This window comes from Nycticebus coucang, chromosome 12, assembly GCF_027406575.1.
Source record: "Nycticebus coucang isolate mNycCou1 chromosome 12, mNycCou1.pri, whole genome shotgun sequence".
Taxonomy (NCBI): Eukaryota; Metazoa; Chordata; class Mammalia; order Primates; family Lorisidae; genus Nycticebus; species Nycticebus coucang.
This window is the reverse complement of record NC_069791.1, coordinates 29,620,355-29,640,638: the sequence shown is the minus strand read 5'-3', so window position 1 is coordinate 29,640,638 and position 20,284 is coordinate 29,620,355. Positions and strand designations below refer to the sequence as shown.

The window sequence follows — 20,284 nt, the reverse complement described above, 5'->3', positions numbered from 1 at the left end:
TCAGGATGGAAAGCCAAATACTGAATGTTCTCAAGAGTGGGAGCTAAGCTATGCGTACTCACATTTGTACAGAGTAGAAGAACGGACACTGGAGACTCCAAAGCAAGGAGGGGGATGAAGGATGAAAAATGACCTATTAGGTACCATGCACGCTACCCAGGTGGTGGGTACGCCAAAAAGCAGGACCTCTTACCACTACCCTGTACGTCCAATGTAACAAAACCGCACTTGCACCCCCTACCTATATTGAAACAGAAGAGGAAAAGAAAGCCTTTGGCTAAAATGGCACAAAAGTGCAAGGAAGACTGCTACCTAGAACTGAAGACCACTGGGAGGATAAGTTCACATTTCTCAGCAACCAAGGAAGTAACAAGTTTGCATTATAAATAGCAAAAGTAAGTAATTTACAATTTAATGAAAGGCAATGCGAATATAGCAATGTACCCAAGGATTAGTCATTATAAGCCTTAGCTTCCTGAAATATTATTAACAGAATGAGCCCTGAGGGCTTTTTCTTTTTTAAACTAAATCTCATACTCTAAAACTTAACTACAAAATATTTAATGCCTATAGTTTCCTACTTCTGGAAAATTCTTATTCTGAAATAGAGATAGAGAACTAATTCAAATCCTTCCCCAACTACTAGAATATCTGCAACCATCCTGTGCCTTCTTCATCAGAGGAAAGGCTAATCTGAGTGACTGTAAGTAAAAGATAATATAGAAAAATGTAACTTCCATCAGAAAAAAGTCACTCATGGAGCAGGCAGAAGACGCCAAGTGAAATATGACGTATCTCCCATCCTGTGACAAGCATTTTCCTTACTCACAGTTCACATTACAGGCTTGTCCAAACTAGCCACCATTTTCATGTATCATATCATGATACATGTTTCATTGTATCATGCTGTTAAAATTTCAGCAGTAGCACTTAACATTGTATAGTTGTGGACATTTCAGTTAGGCTCAAAGGCAGATTAGGTTAACTTCCAATTTTTCTAGGGAAAACAATAAAGCTACCCATGAAAGAGTTAAATGAAATACTGTATACATTAATTTAACATGGGGCTTGTAATTCTCAAACAGAACTACAAAATCAGCATTAGGACAACTCACGGAGCAGACTGACACAGATCAACTCACATCTTTGGGTTCAGCATTAAACTTCCTGGGCAGGAGCTGATCGTTTGGTATGAGGCTTGCTGGAGCTGCTCCCCAGGACTTTGGAGGAATCTGTGACTGTGGTGTCCCAGGGTGCTTCTGACTCTCAACGCTGTTTTCCCAGGATTTTGGCATCTCTGGCTGTTTTGAGTCCTGCTCTTCACACAGGGGTGGAGTCCACGACTTGGTGATGTTCTGTTCACTCTGCACAGGCGTCCAAGACTTTGGAGTTTGCTTCTTTGGATCCTGTTCTTTCTGCAACTGAACTGGCCAAGGCTTCGGTGTCTCCTTTTTCTGCTCCTCTTGAACGTATCCCGCCTTGGATTTAGGTGTTTCTTGCTTCCACAGGCCAGGAGGTGGCTTGGATTTGGAGACCTCCTGCTGCTTCTGCTCTTCTGGCAGAGTAGACCTGAGTTTTGAAATTTCTTGTTTCCTCTGTTCTAAGGAAACCGCAGGCTTTGTGACCTCCTGGTGCTTAACAGGAGACTCCCAGGACTTGAAAGATTCCTGTTTCTTCTCCTGACCCTCGGGTTCAGTAAGCATATCCCAACATTTAGGGAGATTTGGTTTTCTAGCATAATCTGCTTCCCAACATTGCTCTTCCTCTTGTTTGTCTGAATAATCTACTTCCGTCATATAGCGTCTGTTAAGAAACTAGACCAGAGAAATAACGTGCTTGAGTCACAAAATTCATAGAAGACTGTGAAGGGAATCATCAACTCTATTAGTATTCCTGTGTCCACCGGTCTGAGCCCTTGTGCTGACATGAAACTTCTGTCCTTACCCCATTTAAAAAGACTGTCCTACTTCTTTGTCCTTTTCCTCAGTTAACAGTTACTTTTGATACTTCAAAAGTAGCAATTTCCATCTGGACTCACCTAAGACTGGCGAGGTCTGCACAGCACAGTACCACATCTGCTTGACTAAGGCTCTCGCCAAGGCTAGTCTACCGTTGTCAGCCTTAGGACACTTGAACCCTTACAGGTTAAGGCAAAGGATGGTTCAACTTCCAGCTACACAAAGTTATATACCAAGTTATACTGTTTGACTTTAAGCTTTATTTTTCCCAAATCACCAGCCTCCAGCCTTTATTTCCCTTATACCAATTATACTGTGTTTCTGCGTCTCTAATTCTCTTCAACTTCCGTGAATTCCAACATCATTTCAGAAAGACAACAAATGCACTTTTTGCTCCCAACATGGGTAAATCTGGAGAAAGCAAAGTCCTACACATCTTTAAATTCTAACACAGAGGCAAAAAGCCACCTAAACATGGGCAGTGAAGTGTGCAAGGCCAAATTCTAAGTAGTTTATTTATTTGCCTTTTGAGGCAGAGTCTTACTTTATCACCCTGGGTGGAGTATCATGGCGTCATAGCACACAGCAACCTCAAACTCTGGGACTCAAGCAATCCTCTTGCCTCGGCCTCCCAAGTAGCTGGGACTGCAGGCACCCACCAGTGCCCGGCTTATGTTTAGAGATGGGGGTCTCACTCTTGCTCAGGCTGGTCTCCTAAGCTCAAGCAATCCACCCGCCTTGGCCCTCCAGAGTTCTAGGATTACAGTCATGACCCATCATGCCCAGAATTCTAAGCAGTTTAGAATTTAGGTTAATTTCTTTAATCCTCACAATAACCTCACTAGGTAGGCATTACCATTATCCCCATTTTTCTAACGGACACGGCTGGGCTAGACATCTTGCCCAAAGTCACTAAGCTAGTACGCTGCAGAACCAGGACTCAAGATAAGGCAGACTAGGCCAGAGCCGCGGCTTCTAACCACAAACCTACACAAAAGGCTGAAAAACCAACATCAGCGAATTCACTTTCATTGTCTTACCTCTTGTGGTTGTATCTCTGGCTGTGCAAGTTCCATGAGAGACTCTAGAAAATAAAAGGAAATCTAAATAAATACTAGGTAAACCATTATGTTTTTAGACAGGCTACAAATATAATTCATTCCAGCAACTTATTTCAAAAGACACATAAGGGTAACAGAAAAAGGACAGTACAATTAAGCATATGGCAAGAGCAATTTTAGCTATTCCCTGTTGGTCAAAAGCATGTAGGCTGAGGCTGGCTGAGGCTAGTAGCTATCCTTATATAAGACACTTACAAAAGTCAAGTTTCAGTTAAAAACTGATTTCTGAATGAAAATAGGATTCTATCTCCTCCCACCCAATATAGCTTTTTTCATGTTAGAATTATAGCCCAGGTCCCATGGAATAAAAATTAGTCATCTCAGCTTTCAAAAGAGCCCTTAGGACCTCTTACAAGTCAGTTTAAGGTTAGAAGGGGGGAGGGAGTGGAGATACTGAAGCACCAGATTTAGAATGAAGAACTAAGGGTAAGAAAAGAAGGAAAATCACTTGAGTCTTGCTTACAGCTACCAGAATACTAACAGGACTATCTTCTTAGAAGAGAGATCTCTTTAATAAATTCAACTTCGACAAACAAAAGCAAAAATGCCATTTGCTCAAAATATTTCCTCCCTTAGACAATGGTAATGTACTGATTTCGGCAATTTTTTTCCTGAATAATTTTTCGAGACGAAGTCTCTGTTACCCCTGGTAGAGTGCCGTGGTGTCACAGCTCTTGGCAACCTCAAACTCCTGGGCTCAAGTGATCCTTCTACCTCGGCCTCCTGAGTGGCTGGGACGACAGGCACAGTGCTACCACGCCTGGCTAATTTTTCTATTTTGGGTAGAGACACAATATGAGTATCACTCTGGCTCAAGCTGGTCCCAAACTCCAGACCTCAAGTGATCCTCCCACCTTGGCCTCCCAGAGTGCCAGGATTACAGGTGTGAGCTACTGCACCCAGCCCTGAACCAATACATTAACCTTGGTTTACGTGCACATTCTACTACAGCATCAGATTCTACTATAGCCTACATTTTAAACAACAATTTTAAATGGAATTATCCTACTAGTAACTTAACAGAGAAGTCAAACTCCACAAATGCCTCATTTTAACCAATGTACTCTCCAGCTGAAGGTATTAAACTATAAGGTTCACTTTGCAAATCATGGCAATAAAGCCTGCAGATGTTTTCTCAACCTAGGTTTATCCTGAAGCAAGTAAAGATTTCCATGCATATAGAACTTAATGAATTAAAATAAGGACTCACTGCACATTTTAGTTATTAAAAAATGCAACCACTATAAAGAGTTTCAGCGATCACAGCAAACCTGATTCTTTGACAGATTCAGTCTTCGATAATTGTTTTTTCTTCTCTGATTGTATTAGCTTTTCTTCTTCCAATGGTACTTCTTTTTCCTTGGCATTTTTGGGAATGGGAATACTTTCAAAATAGCCTGAGTTCAGCAATTTAGACAGCAGATCTTTCATATGTTTGTCTAAGAAAGAGTGGTTGAGGCTCAATTATCACATAATTCAACGGTTCACTGAAAATTACTCAGAATAGATATCCTAATTTTATCCTAATTATTGTATGTCATTACAACAGTTTATATTGGAGGGAATGGAGAACTGTTCAGTACCATGAAAGTGAATGTGTAGTCCATCTTCAGGGACCCTAATCAACAACTCTAATATGTCACAAAAGCACACATTTATTCCCTCAGCTGAGAAAACACATCATTTTTCCATCTGGCCCCAATTACATCTAGCAACTACTCCATCTTCCCCAAGTAATTAAGGCTTTGAAGAAGCAGAAGACAGTTCCTCAAACATAACCTATTAGACAGGGTTAGAAATCCTATCTTGGATAGGATTTTAAACTACAAAGAAATTTTAAACTACAAAATTCCATGACTTGGATTTTACTCTTGAGTTATGCTGTATGCCACTCCTAGCATATTTGAAGATCAAGAAAAATCAGAATGATGTTAAAGTCAACATACTATAACACTTAGTTTAAGAATCTCCTTCTAAGCGGTTTCCATACTTGACTTGGGTCTATATTACTTTCCCATGAGTAATAGGACATAGATTTCGTCTTTTTTTTTAAACCAGCTTTCAGGTTTAATTTACAAACAAAATTCACCTATTTTAAGTGTGTAGTTTTAAAAGAGATGTAGTGTATTATCACCAGACATGAAATAGAGCATTTTTATTAGTCCAAAAAGTTCTTCATGCCTCTTTTATGCTCAATCTCTGCCCCGATACCACCCTCCTCCCTTAAAATAAGTAACCTATTATTCTAGTTATGTCATTCCTAAAATTTCACATGATATCATACAACAGGTAATCATTTAATATCTGGCTTCTTTCACTCAGCATAATTATTTTGAGATTCATCCACTTACTGCATGTATCCACAGTTCATTCCTTTTTTTTAATTGCTAAGTAGATTCCTTTGTATAAACATACCGTATTTAGTCCGTCAGTTGATCAGCTGACGTGCCTCTGTCCCGTCTGGGGCTAGTATGAATGAAGCTAGTATGAACACTCATGTACAAGTAGTTACATGAACACATGTTTTCATTTCTCTTGGCTATGAGGAGTATAATTGCTTGGTTGTAGGGTAAGTGTACACATAATTTTATAAGAAACTGCTCGACTATTTTCCAAACTATTTTAGTACCATTTTACATCCTAACCAAGACATTAATTATAAATCTTGACATTGTTACAGATACTTGGGGATTTTTTTCTTTTAAGGAAGCAATGAACGGTAATAAAAATGTCTACTAGCTTCTAGGGAGTTTTCATTATTCTAAACTATGTACACAAAGCTATGTACTTCGTGTTCAGCCATCTGAACTTGGTCATGTGGCCAATGGCTATTTAGGACGCCAAAAGCACTCACTCTCCTCTCCAGATCATTTCCAGATTGATAGGAAAAAAAAAATGTTTCAATAGACTTTTTTTTTTTTTTTTTTTTTTTTGCAGTTTTTGGCCAGGACTGGGTTTGAATCCGCCACCTCCAGCATATGGGGCCAGCGCCCTACTCCGTTGAGCCACAGGCGCCGCCTTTTCAATAGACTTTATAGCTAAAACATTCACATTTTCTTAAGCTAATCTGGTAGATAAACAGATATTAATATCGAGGTAGATAACTTTGATATTAAAAGGCAGATAACCTTGATATTATTTGATAACCAAAATGTACACTTCAGATTCTTTTTTTTTTTTTTTTTTTTTGTAGAGACAGAGTCTCACTTTATGGCCCCCGGTAGAGTGCCGTGGCCTCACACAGCTCACAGCAACCTCCAACTCCTGGGCTTAAGCGACTCTCTTGCCTCAGCCTCCTGAGTAGCTGGGACTACAGGCGCCCACCACAACTACAGGCGCCCGGCTATTTTTTGGTTGCAGTTTGGCCAGGGGCGGGTTTGAACCCATGACCCTCGGTATATGGGGCCGGCGCCTTACCTACTGAGCCACAGGCACCGCCCTACACTTCAGATTCTTAAATAGAACAGGTACTACCACGCAGAATAGAGAATGGAACCCCAAAATGATCAAGCTAGTGTTGAAGCCAGTGCTAGTACTTAGCTCTATTTCCAAATTATATTGACTTGCCACTTCAAACTTCTCCCGAAATTCCATTTTAGAGATGAAGGTCACACAATAGCTGCTTTTAACAGAACAAAAGGATCGTTCTCCTGATGAATATAGTATTGTCAGACACGTAAGTTCTGATGGACTGACACAGTTTAGACCCTCAATATCATACTAAACTTCTAAACATAAAGTTTAGTATTTACTGCATAAGTCCAGGAAGAGTAGAGAAAACTCACATGTCGTTCCTACCACTGCTTTCTCACTACCTTCCAAAAGGTCCCAGAAGTACAAGGATGACTGCTCCATCTGGTCTTCAACACTGACAAGGAAAAGCAGCAGCAGAACAAAGTGGCTTTAGAAATACGTAAATCCTGGGAGCAGCACAATTTATGCAACATAACCCATTAACAGTCAAGACATTCGGGCGTTACTCTTGTCCTTTCACTCTTTGGAAATAAAAAATTACACAAGGTCACTAAACGCCTGTTCATAAATTTCAAATAGAAGAATTTTTCCTTTAAACAAAGATTCTAGTACAGACAACTATTAAAGAATAGAACAAAAGAGCTTAAAGCTACCAATGTAGAATCATTAGATAAAAGAATGGCAGAATGAAAGTATTAAGAGCTGCATTTTTTTACTTTTTTTCTTTTTTTTTTTTTTAATTTGGCAGGGGCTGGGTTTGAACCCGCCACCTCCGGCATATGGGACCGGCGCCCTACCTCCTGAGCCACAGGCGCCGCCCTGCATTTTTTTACTTTAAGGAGAGCAGCTTGGTTTGCTAATTATGTTTTGCTTACATTTCATATATTATAATCCATAAAACCACAATAGTGAAGTAGGAGAAGAAAGCAGCCCCGTTAGCAATGATATTGGAGAAGACTACCAGCGTAGGAATAAAAGGATTCACATAAGGCTGTCTTAATGAAGAGTTTCATGAGCTCTTCCTGATCAGAGGCTGATTTCTAGTAACAGCTGAAATCTGGCTCTGCTTTAGCAGGGCTGGCTAACAGACACAAAGTTGGAACAACCGGTATCTAACAAAGCAAAAGCACGCACGTCTGTCCCTTAGCTGGTTCACTCCATCAAAACAAAAAAAGCACATGGATAACTCTATGGGGGAAAAAACTGGGTAGCCCTATTTATAGGTCTTATCTGTTTCTCAGCAGTTATTCACAGCATACTAACAACAAATATAATAATTCTGACTTTGAAAGATTAAGGATACTGGCCAAGTTCAATCTTATTTACCTCAAGTACAGAAGACAAAGACTCTAAGAAAATTACTAAAAAAGTTTTAGAAGGATATATAAGTATTATAGTTAATACTTGTATAGAATTAAAATGTGATGATTAGGCATTATTTCTAAAATCAATGTTAAAATAAAGAAGTATATTAACGAGGCCATTCACATTCACTTTCCAAGACAATCTATCAATCCTTGCAGAGTCTGGGCCAGCCAAGTTTCCTGGATTGAATCAAATTCCTGTTTCCTTAGCTAATGACTAACTCTCCTTTTCTCTCTGTAACACACACATGCACATATATTTATTTGTCTATATATATAAGTAAAACTAAAAAGCCAGATCACAGTGTCATGTGTTCTATTTCAAAAAATCTTTTCATTAACTTACCTGAGACTTTCATTCCTTTCAGGGCAGGTCAGTTTTGAAAATTTAATGAGGTAGTCAAGTTCTTTTGAAGGCAAAAACACTGCACCATTCAAACCCCCTTTGAAGTCTTTTTGTACATGCTCCTGTGCCAAGTTCTGTAATACGTACTGAACTTGAAGTATTGTTCGAAGCTTTTTCTTCTCAGCCTCAAGTTTTAGCAAGTGCTCCCTTCTCTGGGCCTTCTTCTGCGCTTTTAGCAGCTGTTTTAAAACAAATGCTAATTAAGGTTGACAACTCTCTACCACCCCATGTTAGCAATTCCTATTCTACAAGGCTAATCTCAAACCAGCTGAGATTAGATGATAAATCCCATTACTGTCAAACTCACCAGTCCATTTCACCCATCTCCTTTCTGAGCTAAAGAATTTACTGAGGAATAAACTGGTCTGTCTCAGGTAAGCAGACCCAAAGTAGCCCAAACCTGAATTCCAGATCTATGCTCTGCCTAGGACGTCACGTGTCACCATGATGAGAAGCAAAGTGCCAATAACCGATACCCATGTTAATCTCAAGATTTTACCCCTTTCCATATTTATGTACATCAAGCCTCTTTATGCCAAATATTTTAATGCTTTAGTTTTAGAGTCTTTTTAAATCTCATGTTCCGGGAAAAAAATACTTAAACTAAAATGGTCAGTTTTCAAACAACCAAAAAAGACTGGCTAAAGCATAAAAACTGAAAAGTTAACAAACATAAAGCATCTAAGGTAATGCCAAAATGCAGGCACAGTTTTTAACGTTTTTAAAGGTAACATTAAAGGTTTTTTTTTTTTTTTTTTTTGTAGAGACAGAGTTTCACTTTATTGCCCTCAGTAGAGTGCCGTGGCATCACACAGCTCACAGCAACCTCCAACTCCTAGGCTTAGACGATTCTCCTGCCTCAGCCTCCTGAGTAGCTGGGACTACAGGCACCCGCCACAATGCCCGGCTATTTTTTTTGTTGCAGTTTGGCCGGGGCTGGGTTTGAACCCGCCACCCTCGGTATATGGGGCCGGCGCCCTGCTCACTAAGCCACAGGTGCCGCCCAAAGGTTTTTTTTTTAATAGTTTGCTCCTGTTGGTCTGGATGAAGCTGCATCTTTCAATATTCAGCTGACAATATTTAGATATGGAAATTAAAGTTTTATCTCAATTTGTGTCTGTAGATTGAGCAGCCCTGAGTCTACTTTACAAAGCTTAGAAATAGTACACCTGAAATTCTGACGTAATACATGGGTCCCAGAAGTGGCTTGCCCTTGCAATTAAGGGCACCTGAGGGGTAGCACCTGTGGCTCAAAGGGGTAGGGCGCCGGCCCCATATGCTGGAGGTGACAGGTTCAAACCCAGCCCTGGCTAAAAACTGCAAAAAAAAAAAAAACCTACCACCTGGGATTAGCAACGGTCACACACTGGTGGGTTCGAACCAGGCCTGGGCCTGCTAGAACAATGACAACTACAACCAAAAAATAGCCGGGCGTTGTGGCAGGCGCCTGTAGTCCCAGCTACTTGGGAGGCTGAGGCAAGAGAATCGCTTAAGCCCAAGAGTTTGAGGCTGCTGTGAGCCGTGATGTCACAGCACTCTACCAAGGGCGACACAGTGAAGACTATCTCCAAAAAAAAAAAAAAAAAGTACCACCTGTTTCCACTAAGAAATCTAAAAGGTCTTCCCTAGTTTTCTTTATTGTAATGTTTCCATCATATTGGATATATCCCAAGGAATGAAGATTAAAATACAAAAAGAAAAAAAACCTAAAAAATCTTTTTGCCTATACAGGCGTTAAAGTATTTTAATACAGCATCAGTTTTTGTTGCCTTTTTTTTTTTTTTAAACAGTGAGGTTTTGCTCTGTTACCCAGGCTGGAGAGTTCAGTACCATGATCACAGCTCACTGCAGTCTGGAACTCTTGGCCCTAAACAATCCTGCTGCCTCGGACTCCCAAGAGTAGCTGGGACTATAGGTGTGAACCACCTCACCCAGCAGTATCAATATTTTAAACTCTATAAAAGAGACATTTATAAATTCAAACAGATTAAAATTAACAGGAAAAACCTCAGGAAAAAGAGTCACTGTGGCTTAATTAATCCCTTTATAGGGGGTATGGAAAAAAGTTTGATTATACTACTTACTCCCAAGGACAGAAGACAGTAAGATAAAACATTGAGAATGTGAAATAGACTGATGGGGGTTATGCAGGCAAACATGTTCTCTCAGAATGGCAAAGGCCCGGTAATGCCTTTCCCAAGATCTATATATTGCACCAATAACACCCAAACTACAGGGTTCCTTCTTCTGCTTGAGAGAAGACAAGAAAATGGGAGGTGACACTCCCAGCTCTCCAAGACAGTGCGGTTCTCTCAGACACAACTTTGTCATGATAAAGGGAAAGGTGGGTGGCGCCTGTGGCTCAGTGGGTAGGGCGCCATATACCGAAGGTGGCGAGTTTGAACTCGACCCCGGCCAAACTGCAACAACCACCACCAAAAAAAAAAAAAAAAAATAGCCGGGTGTTGTGGTGGGCGCCTGTAGTCTCAGCTACTCATGAGGCCGAGGCAAGAGAATCGCCTAAGCCCAGGAGGTGGAGGTTGCTGTGAGCTGTGACGCCATAGCACTCTACCACAGACAATAAAGTGAGACTCTGTCTCAGAAAAAAAAAAAAAAGATAAAGGGAAAGACAACTGATTTCCTAAGTATCTTCAGGACTACATCACATGATTACTTCAGATTTCTCTTTAGCCAGTCTCCCGAGGTTGGATTAGGTGTTGTTATGGACTCATGTCGCTCTGGATTTACCCTATTGAAGTATTCATCATATTTAATGGTTATCTTTTTATTGACCTGTATGCATAATGACGGAACTGTATCTGTTGCTCACCAACATATCACTAGTGTCCAGCACAGAGCCTGACACATGACAGGACCTCAAATGTTCGATGAATGAAAATCAAGTACCAAGAAAGCATCCAAGATCATGACTAGATGTCATGAAAAGCTACTGACAACAGTCTATTTCTCCTTACTGAGGCAAAAACTAGGAAAGTGGGATGAAAATTATACATATATATGAATGAATATAAAAAATTTATATTCAGGGGGCGGCGCCTGTGGCTCAGTGAGCAGGGCACCAGCCCCATATACCGAGGGTGGCGGGTTCAAACCCAGCCCCGGCCTAACTGCAACAACAAAACAAAAATAGCTGGGAGTTGTGGCGGGCGCCTGTAATCCCAGCTACTCGGGAGGCTGAGGCAGGAGAATCGCCTAAGCCCAGGAGTTGGAGGTTGCTGTGAGCTGTGTGACGCCACGGCACTCTACCGAGGGCAATAAAGTGGAACTCTGTCTCTACAAAAAAAAAAAAAAAAAAAAAAAAAATTATATTCATATATTTGTATTATTGAATAATTGAATATACATTATATTCAAATATATTTATATTTATATATTCATATATATATATATATGAGAATGATTTTTTCTCTTCTTCCAGTTCAAGACTAGTTTGGAAAGAAGGAGACATAAGAAGCAAATCCTTCTCAATGATAGAATTTATTTTCTGGGGCCAGGCATAGTGGCTCACACCGATAGTCCTAACACTCTGGGAGGCCAAGGAGGGAGGATTACCTGAGTTCAGGAGTTTGAGACCATCTAAGCATGAGCAAGAGCAAGAGCAAGACCCCATTTTTACTAAAAATAGATATATTAGCCAGGAGTCCTAGCCAGAAACTGTAGTCCAGCAACTTGGGAGGCTGAGGCAGGAGAATTACTTGAGCTCAAGGGATTAAGATGGCTGTGAGCTAAATTGATGTCAAGGCACTCTAGCCTGGGGCAACAGAATGAGACTCTGTCTCAAAAAAAAAAAAGATAAAAGAATGTGGCTGAGCTGAAAAGAAGGTTTCTAGCTTATTTGAAGAAGAAAAAAGAAATATTTCATAAAACTGGCTATCACAGAAAATGTTTGACAAAAGAAAAGCTTTAGTAAAAACAGAGCCCAAAAATTACCAGGAAAAGAAACTTAGAAGGTACTAGCAAGCAAGCACCTTTAGGATCTTGATTCATTAAGGCAAGCTCAAGAGTACTTTCTTGCCTCACTAAAATGAAAGTAAATCTCCTCACTAAAATGAAAGTAAATCTAAGGCAAGTAAAAATAACCTCAGGAATAGCAACAAGATTTGGTGAACTGAGAGCTACCTCTAAATTACAGCAGTGGAAAAACATAAAAAGAGAAGATACTATCTCCATGATATAGAAGAAAAAAACAGCATCAGAGGTAAAACATACCCACAGTCCTATTTTGGCTCTGCCATTTATTGGCCATATGACTTTGAGTAAGTCCCTTTTGTTCAGGGCCTCATTTCCATTGGGCTATTATATGCCTACTTCCTAGACCTTGAAAAAATTCAAGCAGAATTTGCACAGGTGCTTGGCACATGGTAGAAATTTTAAAAAGCTTTTTAACCTAAAAAGAAGAAAAGAACGCTATATATTAGAAAAATGTATACCTGAATATAACACTAAAATCAGATGAGGTAACTATGAGAAACATAGAAAATCTCCTAGATAGAGGACCATGGCATCATCATAGCTCACAGCAACCTCAAATTCTTGGGCTCAAATGATCCTCTTGCCTCAGCCTCCAGAGTAGCTGGGACTACAGGCATCCACCACCAGGCCCAGCTAGTTTTTCTGTTTTTAATACAGATGGGTCTCCCTCTTGCTCAGGCTGATCTCAAACTCCTGAGCTCAAGAGATCCTCCCACCTCAGCCTCCCAGAGTGCTAGGATTACAGGCATTAGCCACTGTGGCAGGTTGAATTTTTTTTAAATGCCAGAGGAATGGAGAGATTTTTACTTCACTATAAAAAAAGGAAAATATCAAAAATAAAGTATTTAAATAATACATTATAAATAATAATTAAAAAAAATTTTTTAATTAAAAAAGATACTATCTTACTAGGCATTTTCCCTACCCCACAAATGAATTTATTAAAAAATTTCTTCAATGGTTGGTCCTTAAAGGTCATTCTAATGCTAAGATCCTGAAATGAAGAATACTTCATTAAGGAATGCTTAAAGACTTCATAATTGGGCGGTGCTTGTGGCTCAGTGACTAGGGCTCCGGTCCCATATGCTGGAGGTGGCAGGTTCAAACCCAGCTCCGGCCAAAAACCACAAAAAAAAAAGACTTCATAATTAACTACTGATTAAATTTGTTAGAGATTAAAGGTTTGAAGTGCCAACATAGCCTAAAAAGTAGAGAGGCCATATTGAACTCTATTTACCATGAATCATAAATTTTCCTGATGATAATCTTCATGCTTTCAAAGAGTACCAATTCCATTTCCTCATATATTAAATAATGTTACACTGTGAACCTATTATACAAATTTATAAGTCTATATTCTATGATATAGTAGTTGTAGTCCATATTCTAAAATTAGTAGTGTTTAATTCCTCTTGTCAATTATTCCTATAATTCCATAATGAAATAACATACGTTAGACAACTAATATTTTATTCACAATGTCTCATATTCAGATGCCATCTGTATTCCCTTGAGACTACAGAAATCTGAAAAAAAACTAGTCTTTCATTAGCTACTGTCCCTCAATCTCCCATCTCCCATGAAGTATTAGCAGAAATTAGATGGATGGTAACCAAACACAATTATTAGACCTGTGATGTTTTCTTCAAGATCAGTGGTTTAAACCAGTTTCAGGAAAAGCAAAGAAAATACACTCACATCTAGGCTCAGTCCAGAAAAGGTTTTCTGAAGCTCCTTGGCAAATTCCAAATTATGTAGCACTTCCTCGTATTTCTCTACTGCTTCCTGCCAAACAGGATGAGAAAACATCAATTGTGTAACCTTCTAAGTAAATATGTGAAAATAAGTGTTCCTTAAATACCGCAGAGGAGATTTAAGATTTTATGAACTAGCTATTTACTCTCTCTCTATATATATATATATATACACACACACACATAGAATGGCACTTACCGAAAGAAAGAGTAGGGAGAAACAATATTAGTACAAGTTATATAGTTATATTTAAAAATTCAGTTTTCATGTTAGAAATTTAATTTTTATATTAGAAATCTGGGCCCTAATTCTATGCTAAAATCTAAGGTCAGATAGGCCTGTGTGTGGGGGGGGGTGTTATGGTTTTTTTTGTTTTGGGTTTGTTTTTTTTGTTGTTGTTTGTTTGTTTTGAGACAGTCTCTCTTTGTCGCCCATGGTAGAATGCTGTGGTATCATAGCTCAAAGCAGCCTCAAACTCTTGGGCTCAAGAGATTCTCTTGCCTCAGCCTCCTGAGTAGCTGGGACTACAGGCGCCTGCCACAATGTCCAGCTATTTTTAGAGACGGAATCTCACTCTTGTTCAGGCTGGTCTCAAACTCCTGAACTCACGTAATCCACCTGCCCTGGCCTCCCAGAGTGCTAGGATTACAGGCATGAGCCACCACGCTGGGCCAGAAGGCCTGTGGGTTTTAATAGCACTGAGCCAATGGAATTCCTCTGTCAATATTAATTCACTATTCAAATCTATTAACCAAATAGCATGGTGAGTATCACATCGATGAACATGCAACTTTAAAACATTTATAATAACGTGGAAAAGACTTGTAAATAATTACCTACAACAGACAAAATTAAATAAGTACTGTAATAGAAATAACAAGCGATATCCTACAGGAAATTTAAAGGAGCAAATTTATCATTTAAAATTTCATAGATGAACAAAATTGATAATTAGAAAAGAAATGGTGGGGCAATCCCTTTGTCTGTGGCTCAAAGGGGTAGGGTGCCGGCCCCATATGCCAGAGGTGCTGGGTTCAAACCCAGCCCCAGCCAAAAACTGCAAAAAAAAAAAAAAAAAGAAAAGAAAATGGTTTTTTCATGGGACCTTAAGTACTCAAATCTATGTGGAAAAAGAAAGGGCAATTCGAAATAGAACAAGGTGGAGAATTTGCCCAATCAAATAAAGACATATTACAAAACCTCAGTAATTATAATAGCATTGTATTCCATCCCTAGGTATCTACCCAAAAGAAATGGAAATATAGGGTGGTGCCTGTGGCTCAATAGGTAGGGCACTGGCCGCATATATACAGGGTGACGGGTTCAAACCCGGCCCCAGCCAAAGTGCATCAAAAAAATAGCCAGGCATTGTGGCAGGCGCCTATAGTCCCAGCTACTCAGGAGGCTGAGGCAAGAGAATCACCTAAGCCCAAGAGCCGGAGGTTGCTGTAAGCTCAATGCCACAGCACTTTACCAAGGGTGACAAAGTGAGACCCTGTCTCTAAAAAAAAAAAAAAGAATGGAAATATGTGTCCACATAAAGACTTATATACAAATGTATACTGCTGTACATTATTCATAATAGCCCCAAACAGAAACAATCCACATATCTAGCAATTGATAAATGGATAAAGTACGGTATACGCATACATGAAATACTAGTCAATAAAAAGAAATATATGCTATAACATAAATGAACCTAAAAAATATTACGCTAAGTGAAAGAAGCCTGATACAAAAGACTATTTTACATGAAATGTCCAGAAAAGACAAATTTATAGAGCTAGAAAGCAAATCAAGGCACAAAAGAGAACTTTGGGGATATAAAAAATATTTTAAGGCCAGAAACTATGGAAAACTGTGGCAGGTGGACTGCCTGAGCTCAGGAACTCGAGATTAGCCTGAGCAAAGTGTGACCCCCATCTCTATTAAAAATAGCCAGGCATCATGGCAGGTCCCTATAGTCCCAGCTACTTGGGAGACTAAAGCAAGAGGATCTCTTAAGAGATCCAAGAGTTTAAGGTTGCTATGAGCTATGATGATACCATGGCACTCTATCAAGGATGACAGAGTGAGACTCTGTCTCAAAAAAAAAAAAAAAAAAGAAATTTTTTTTTAAACTGGACTATGGTAATAATTGCACAACTCTACAAATATACTATACACCTATAACAGTTTTATTTTGTAATATGTACATTATACCTCAATAAGGCTGTTGAAAAAATAGTCTAATAATATGTCTTTATAAAGGTATAGACTAGAGTATGGAACAGTGGTTTCCAACTGTTTTTGGTTTTTTTGTTTGTTTGTTTGTTTTGTTTTAGAGACAGAGTCTCACTTTGTCGCCCTCAGTAAAGTGCTGTGCTATCACAGCTCACAGCAACCTCCAGCTCTTGGGCTCAGGCAATTCTCTTGTCTCAGCCTCCGAGTATCTGGGACTACAGGCACCCACCACAATGCCCGGCTACTTTTTTGATGCAGTTTGACCGGGGCCGGCACCCTACTCATTGAGTCACAGGCACCACCAAGCATCCATCTTTTTATAGACTTCTAGCAAGTAGCAAAAAATGAAATACAGACACTTGCAGCACAGATATTTTTAAAAGTCCTAAAATTTTAAAAAATCGTAAACATAATGAATGAAAAAGACAAATTGCAGAATATATAGCACAATACCATTTATCATAAGGTACAAAAATGCAACTCTGACAAGTTTAAGGGTAACAAACAAGTACTATTAAAATATAAGGGACAAGTTCAGGGTCATGGTTACAGGAAACAAATTACTGCACTGGAAAGGAGCTTCAACACTAGTCGGAAATGTACTATTTGAGTTGATAGATGAGTTCTGGTGCTTACTTTATTATATCATACTTTGGACCATATATAATTAAAAAGGTAGAGGCCTTTCAGCTATAGAAACCAAACCTGGCAGATAACATGAGTATATAGTCTTCAAAGGAATATAAAATTAGAAAGAAATACTCCCCATATCCACTCCCAAACATGACTAACTATGTCTCAAGAAAAGCAGCCTCCAACTTCCCATCACCTTCGGTGGGCCTCCTCCTCTCTTTACACAGGAAGAAGGAAGGTATCCTGGATCCTATTCAATTTGGCTTTCACAGGAAACCTTTCTTTATAATGCCCTCTTTACTGTCTTCTAACAGGGCTTCTGCCTCTCTGCTGATCCTTAAATCAGTATTAAAGATTCAAGTCATGCCCAAACTAAATAAGAAAAATTAAAAATTCCTCTCTGGCAACTACTTCCCTCCAGTCTTTAGACAAATTTAAAAAATATTTATGCAGTCTTCATTTCCTCAGACCTCATCAACCTGGATGCTGTTTCCACCATTCTGCAAGACCTGCTTTTGCTGAGTTGGCAATGTCATCCCATCCTTTAAAGCTATGCATCTTTCCCAGCTCTAGTTTTGGCTGACTTCTCAGCAGCCCTCAGCACAAAGGCACACTAACACTAAACTGCCATTTCTCTCCCATTTCTCCAGCTGCTTATTTACCAGCAATTTTCCCATTAACTTTTCTCACTTCCGTTTTGAGCACCTGTAAAATAGGGGTAAAGGGACCTACTTCACAGGGATGCTATACAACTTAAATGACTTAATATGTATAAAACACTCAGAATGATGTCTGACCCTAATACTTGTGCTGTAAGTATTTTTCAGGCATTATTATCCAAACGTTAAATGTCAGAATTCCTCAGGACTCCTACTCACCACAGTCTCATCATTACTGATTTGCTTAGCAGGAATACACCCAACACTTCCCTAAATTAAACTTCTGTATGCTCCAGACCCATTCACTTAAAGGCCTACTGCACACTGACATCTCGAAGCACATTCAAATCAACAATACAAAATTGACCTCTTCATCCTATCCCACCCTCTCGGAACCTCCTTCTCCCACGGTGGTTCCAAGTTCAATGAATGGTTTTGCCATCCATCCAACTGTCCACAGACCTCATCTCCAAACCCTTCTTCTGCAATCAAAGTGAATATTTTTAAAACTAGACATCTGTAGTTGTTCTCTGTTTAAAATGGATCTATACCATTTCTGATGCCCTTAGGAAAAAGCAGTCTCCAAGTGGCAAAGACATGCCCAGGGTGGTTTTTCTCTCTAGCTTCTTCTCTCTGTGCACACTGGACTTCTCTGCCCAGCCTGATGCTCTTCTGCCCTCCCCCTTTTCAATAGCAAAGACCTAGTCACCTTTTAGGTCTTCGCTGAAACACTTCCTTCCTCAGGGAAGCTATCAACTCTCCTGACCAGGTTAAACACCTCATCATGATCCCTGATCCCGTCCCTTCACATTCTCACCTCCATCGTATCTGTATTTATTTATTCCCTACCTCTCTTCCCCATCACAGCATAAACTCCACAGTGGTCAGGATCACACCTGCCCCTGTATATTAAGCCCAGCACCTCCTAGTGTCAGCACTTCATGTTCACATATTTTGTTCAGGGAAGAAAAGGCAGCTCAGAAGATGATCTTATAGCCCCTTGAATATGCTAAAGATTCTGAAGAGGATTTAAAACTTTCGAAAGGACTCATATACTGATTGTTTCGAGGAAAGGACACTAAAGGCAGTAAGACTGGTGAAATGGAAAGTGAGGTCTCAAAGTAAAACATCAACTAGGAAGCTTAGGTGTAGGCAGCTTGCCTTGAGTAGGCCAACGCAATGGAACTGCAAAGGACAGATTCCATACATTTGAGTTTGCCAGAGAAGCACTAAATATAAAACAGGGTCAGAGTTTAGCAGAAAGGAATGGGGAACAAATGTTATTTAATTTCAGAATATTATGGGGGTATAAATGTTTTGGTTACATGAATTTGCTTTTGCCTAATTTTTTAATAATGCTTCAGTGAAACCAAAAACATCAAGTGCCCCTTGCCTATTGCTTCAGAACTCATTTGAATTTTGGTTCTCCTGTTGCAGGAAAACAAGGCCCCATGGAGAGGAAGAAACACCCAAACACCCGTATTTAAAAAAGGAAGGGTTTTATTTCAGCTGGGGGAGATGGCAGACTAGAGTCCAAAAAGGACTGAGCTCCCCAACGGCTCTGTCCTTTCCCTTTTATCTCCAGCCAAGCGTTCTCTGTCCACAGGTACCCTTCTCATTGGTCAGTTTGAATCAGACTGGAGAAGGCAGGCATGGGCTTTTACAGAAGTAGAAGCAAGTGTTAGTTTCAAGTTCCCAGGACACTAAGTTTCTACAAATTCCTAGGAGCCGAGTCACCACAGGGAGGACTTCGCAAGTGTCCTTGGGCTCCTGTGAGAAGCCGTTTTTTCTTTCAGACCTTACTTTTCCTAGGCATCCTCTCTCACTCCATTTCAAATCCAGATCTGAACCAAAATACATTAAAGTTACAAATAAAACTCTAAAAACAACTTCATCAGACATTCCTCAATTTGAAAGAGAAATCTAGGTTTCTATCACCAAGACATAAAGTAACTTTGAGGGTTACTTAAGCGTTGCTATTTCAAAGAGGCCGTAAGAGCCACATAGACCACAGAAAGTTTTATTTACAGTATTACAAGTACCTGTTGAGCTAAAAAATAAAACCACACAAAAGTTATAAAACTTCTCACAGGGCGGCGCCTGTGGCTCAGTCGGTAAGGGGCCGGCCCAATATACCAAGGGTGGTGGGTTCAAACACGGCTGATCTGCAACCAAAAAATAGCCGGGCGTTGTGGCGGGCGCCTGTAGTCCCAGCTACTCGGGAGGCTGAGGCAGGAGAGTCGCCTGAGCCCAGGAGGTTGCTGTGAGCTGTGTGAGGCCACGGCACTCTACCGAGGGCCATAGAGTGAGACTCTGTCTCTACAAAAAAAAAAAAAAAAAACTTCTCACAAATAACATTGAAAATACAGTGCTTGAAGGAAAACTGATAGCCTTTGATGAATTTTAGAAAATGAAATTTTCAGACAGAAAAAAACAGCAAATAAACCAAAGGAAAGCAGAAAGATAGACTAAATAGAAAAGACAAAAAGTAGAATAAAAGAAATTCAAAAGTTGATTCTGGTGGGGGGATGTGAGGGAGCAATACACCTTTAGATAACTTAAGAATAAACTGAGGATGCTTGGCGCCTATAGCTCAAGTGGCTAAAGCGCTAACCACATACACCAGAGCTGGCAGGTTTGAATCCAGCCTGGGCCTGCCAAACAACAATGACAACTACAACCAAAAAATAGCCGGGCG

The 20,284-nt window shown here is 39.8% G+C and overlaps 1 protein-coding gene across 25 annotated transcripts in view; it reads right to left on the bottom strand.

Annotated features, from left to right (window-relative positions):
- The window catches only part of CAPRIN2 (caprin family member 2), a 53,057-nt gene that overhangs the window by 20,713 nt on the left and 12,060 nt on the right, over positions 1–20,284 (bottom strand). For 13 of the 25 annotated variants that reach the window (XM_053556449.1, XM_053556440.1, XM_053556437.1 and 10 more), the window contains 7 exons: positions 14,015–14,101; positions 8,264–8,502; positions 6,865–6,947; positions 4,351–4,518; positions 3,724–3,852; positions 2,999–3,042; positions 1,143–1,814 (listed from right to left, as the gene is read on the bottom strand). In XM_053556449.1, coding sequence (XP_053412424.1) covers positions 1,143–1,814; positions 2,999–3,042; positions 3,724–3,852; positions 4,351–4,518; positions 6,865–6,947; positions 8,264–8,502; positions 14,015–14,101 — 1,422 coding nt within the window. Of the gene's footprint in view, positions 1–1,142; positions 1,815–2,998; positions 3,043–3,723; positions 3,853–4,350; positions 4,519–5,494; positions 5,670–6,864; positions 6,948–8,263; positions 8,503–14,014; positions 14,102–20,284 lie in introns of those variants that run through there. The other 12 variants (XM_053556452.1, XM_053556445.1, XM_053556450.1 and 9 more) reach the window with 5 other exon arrangements.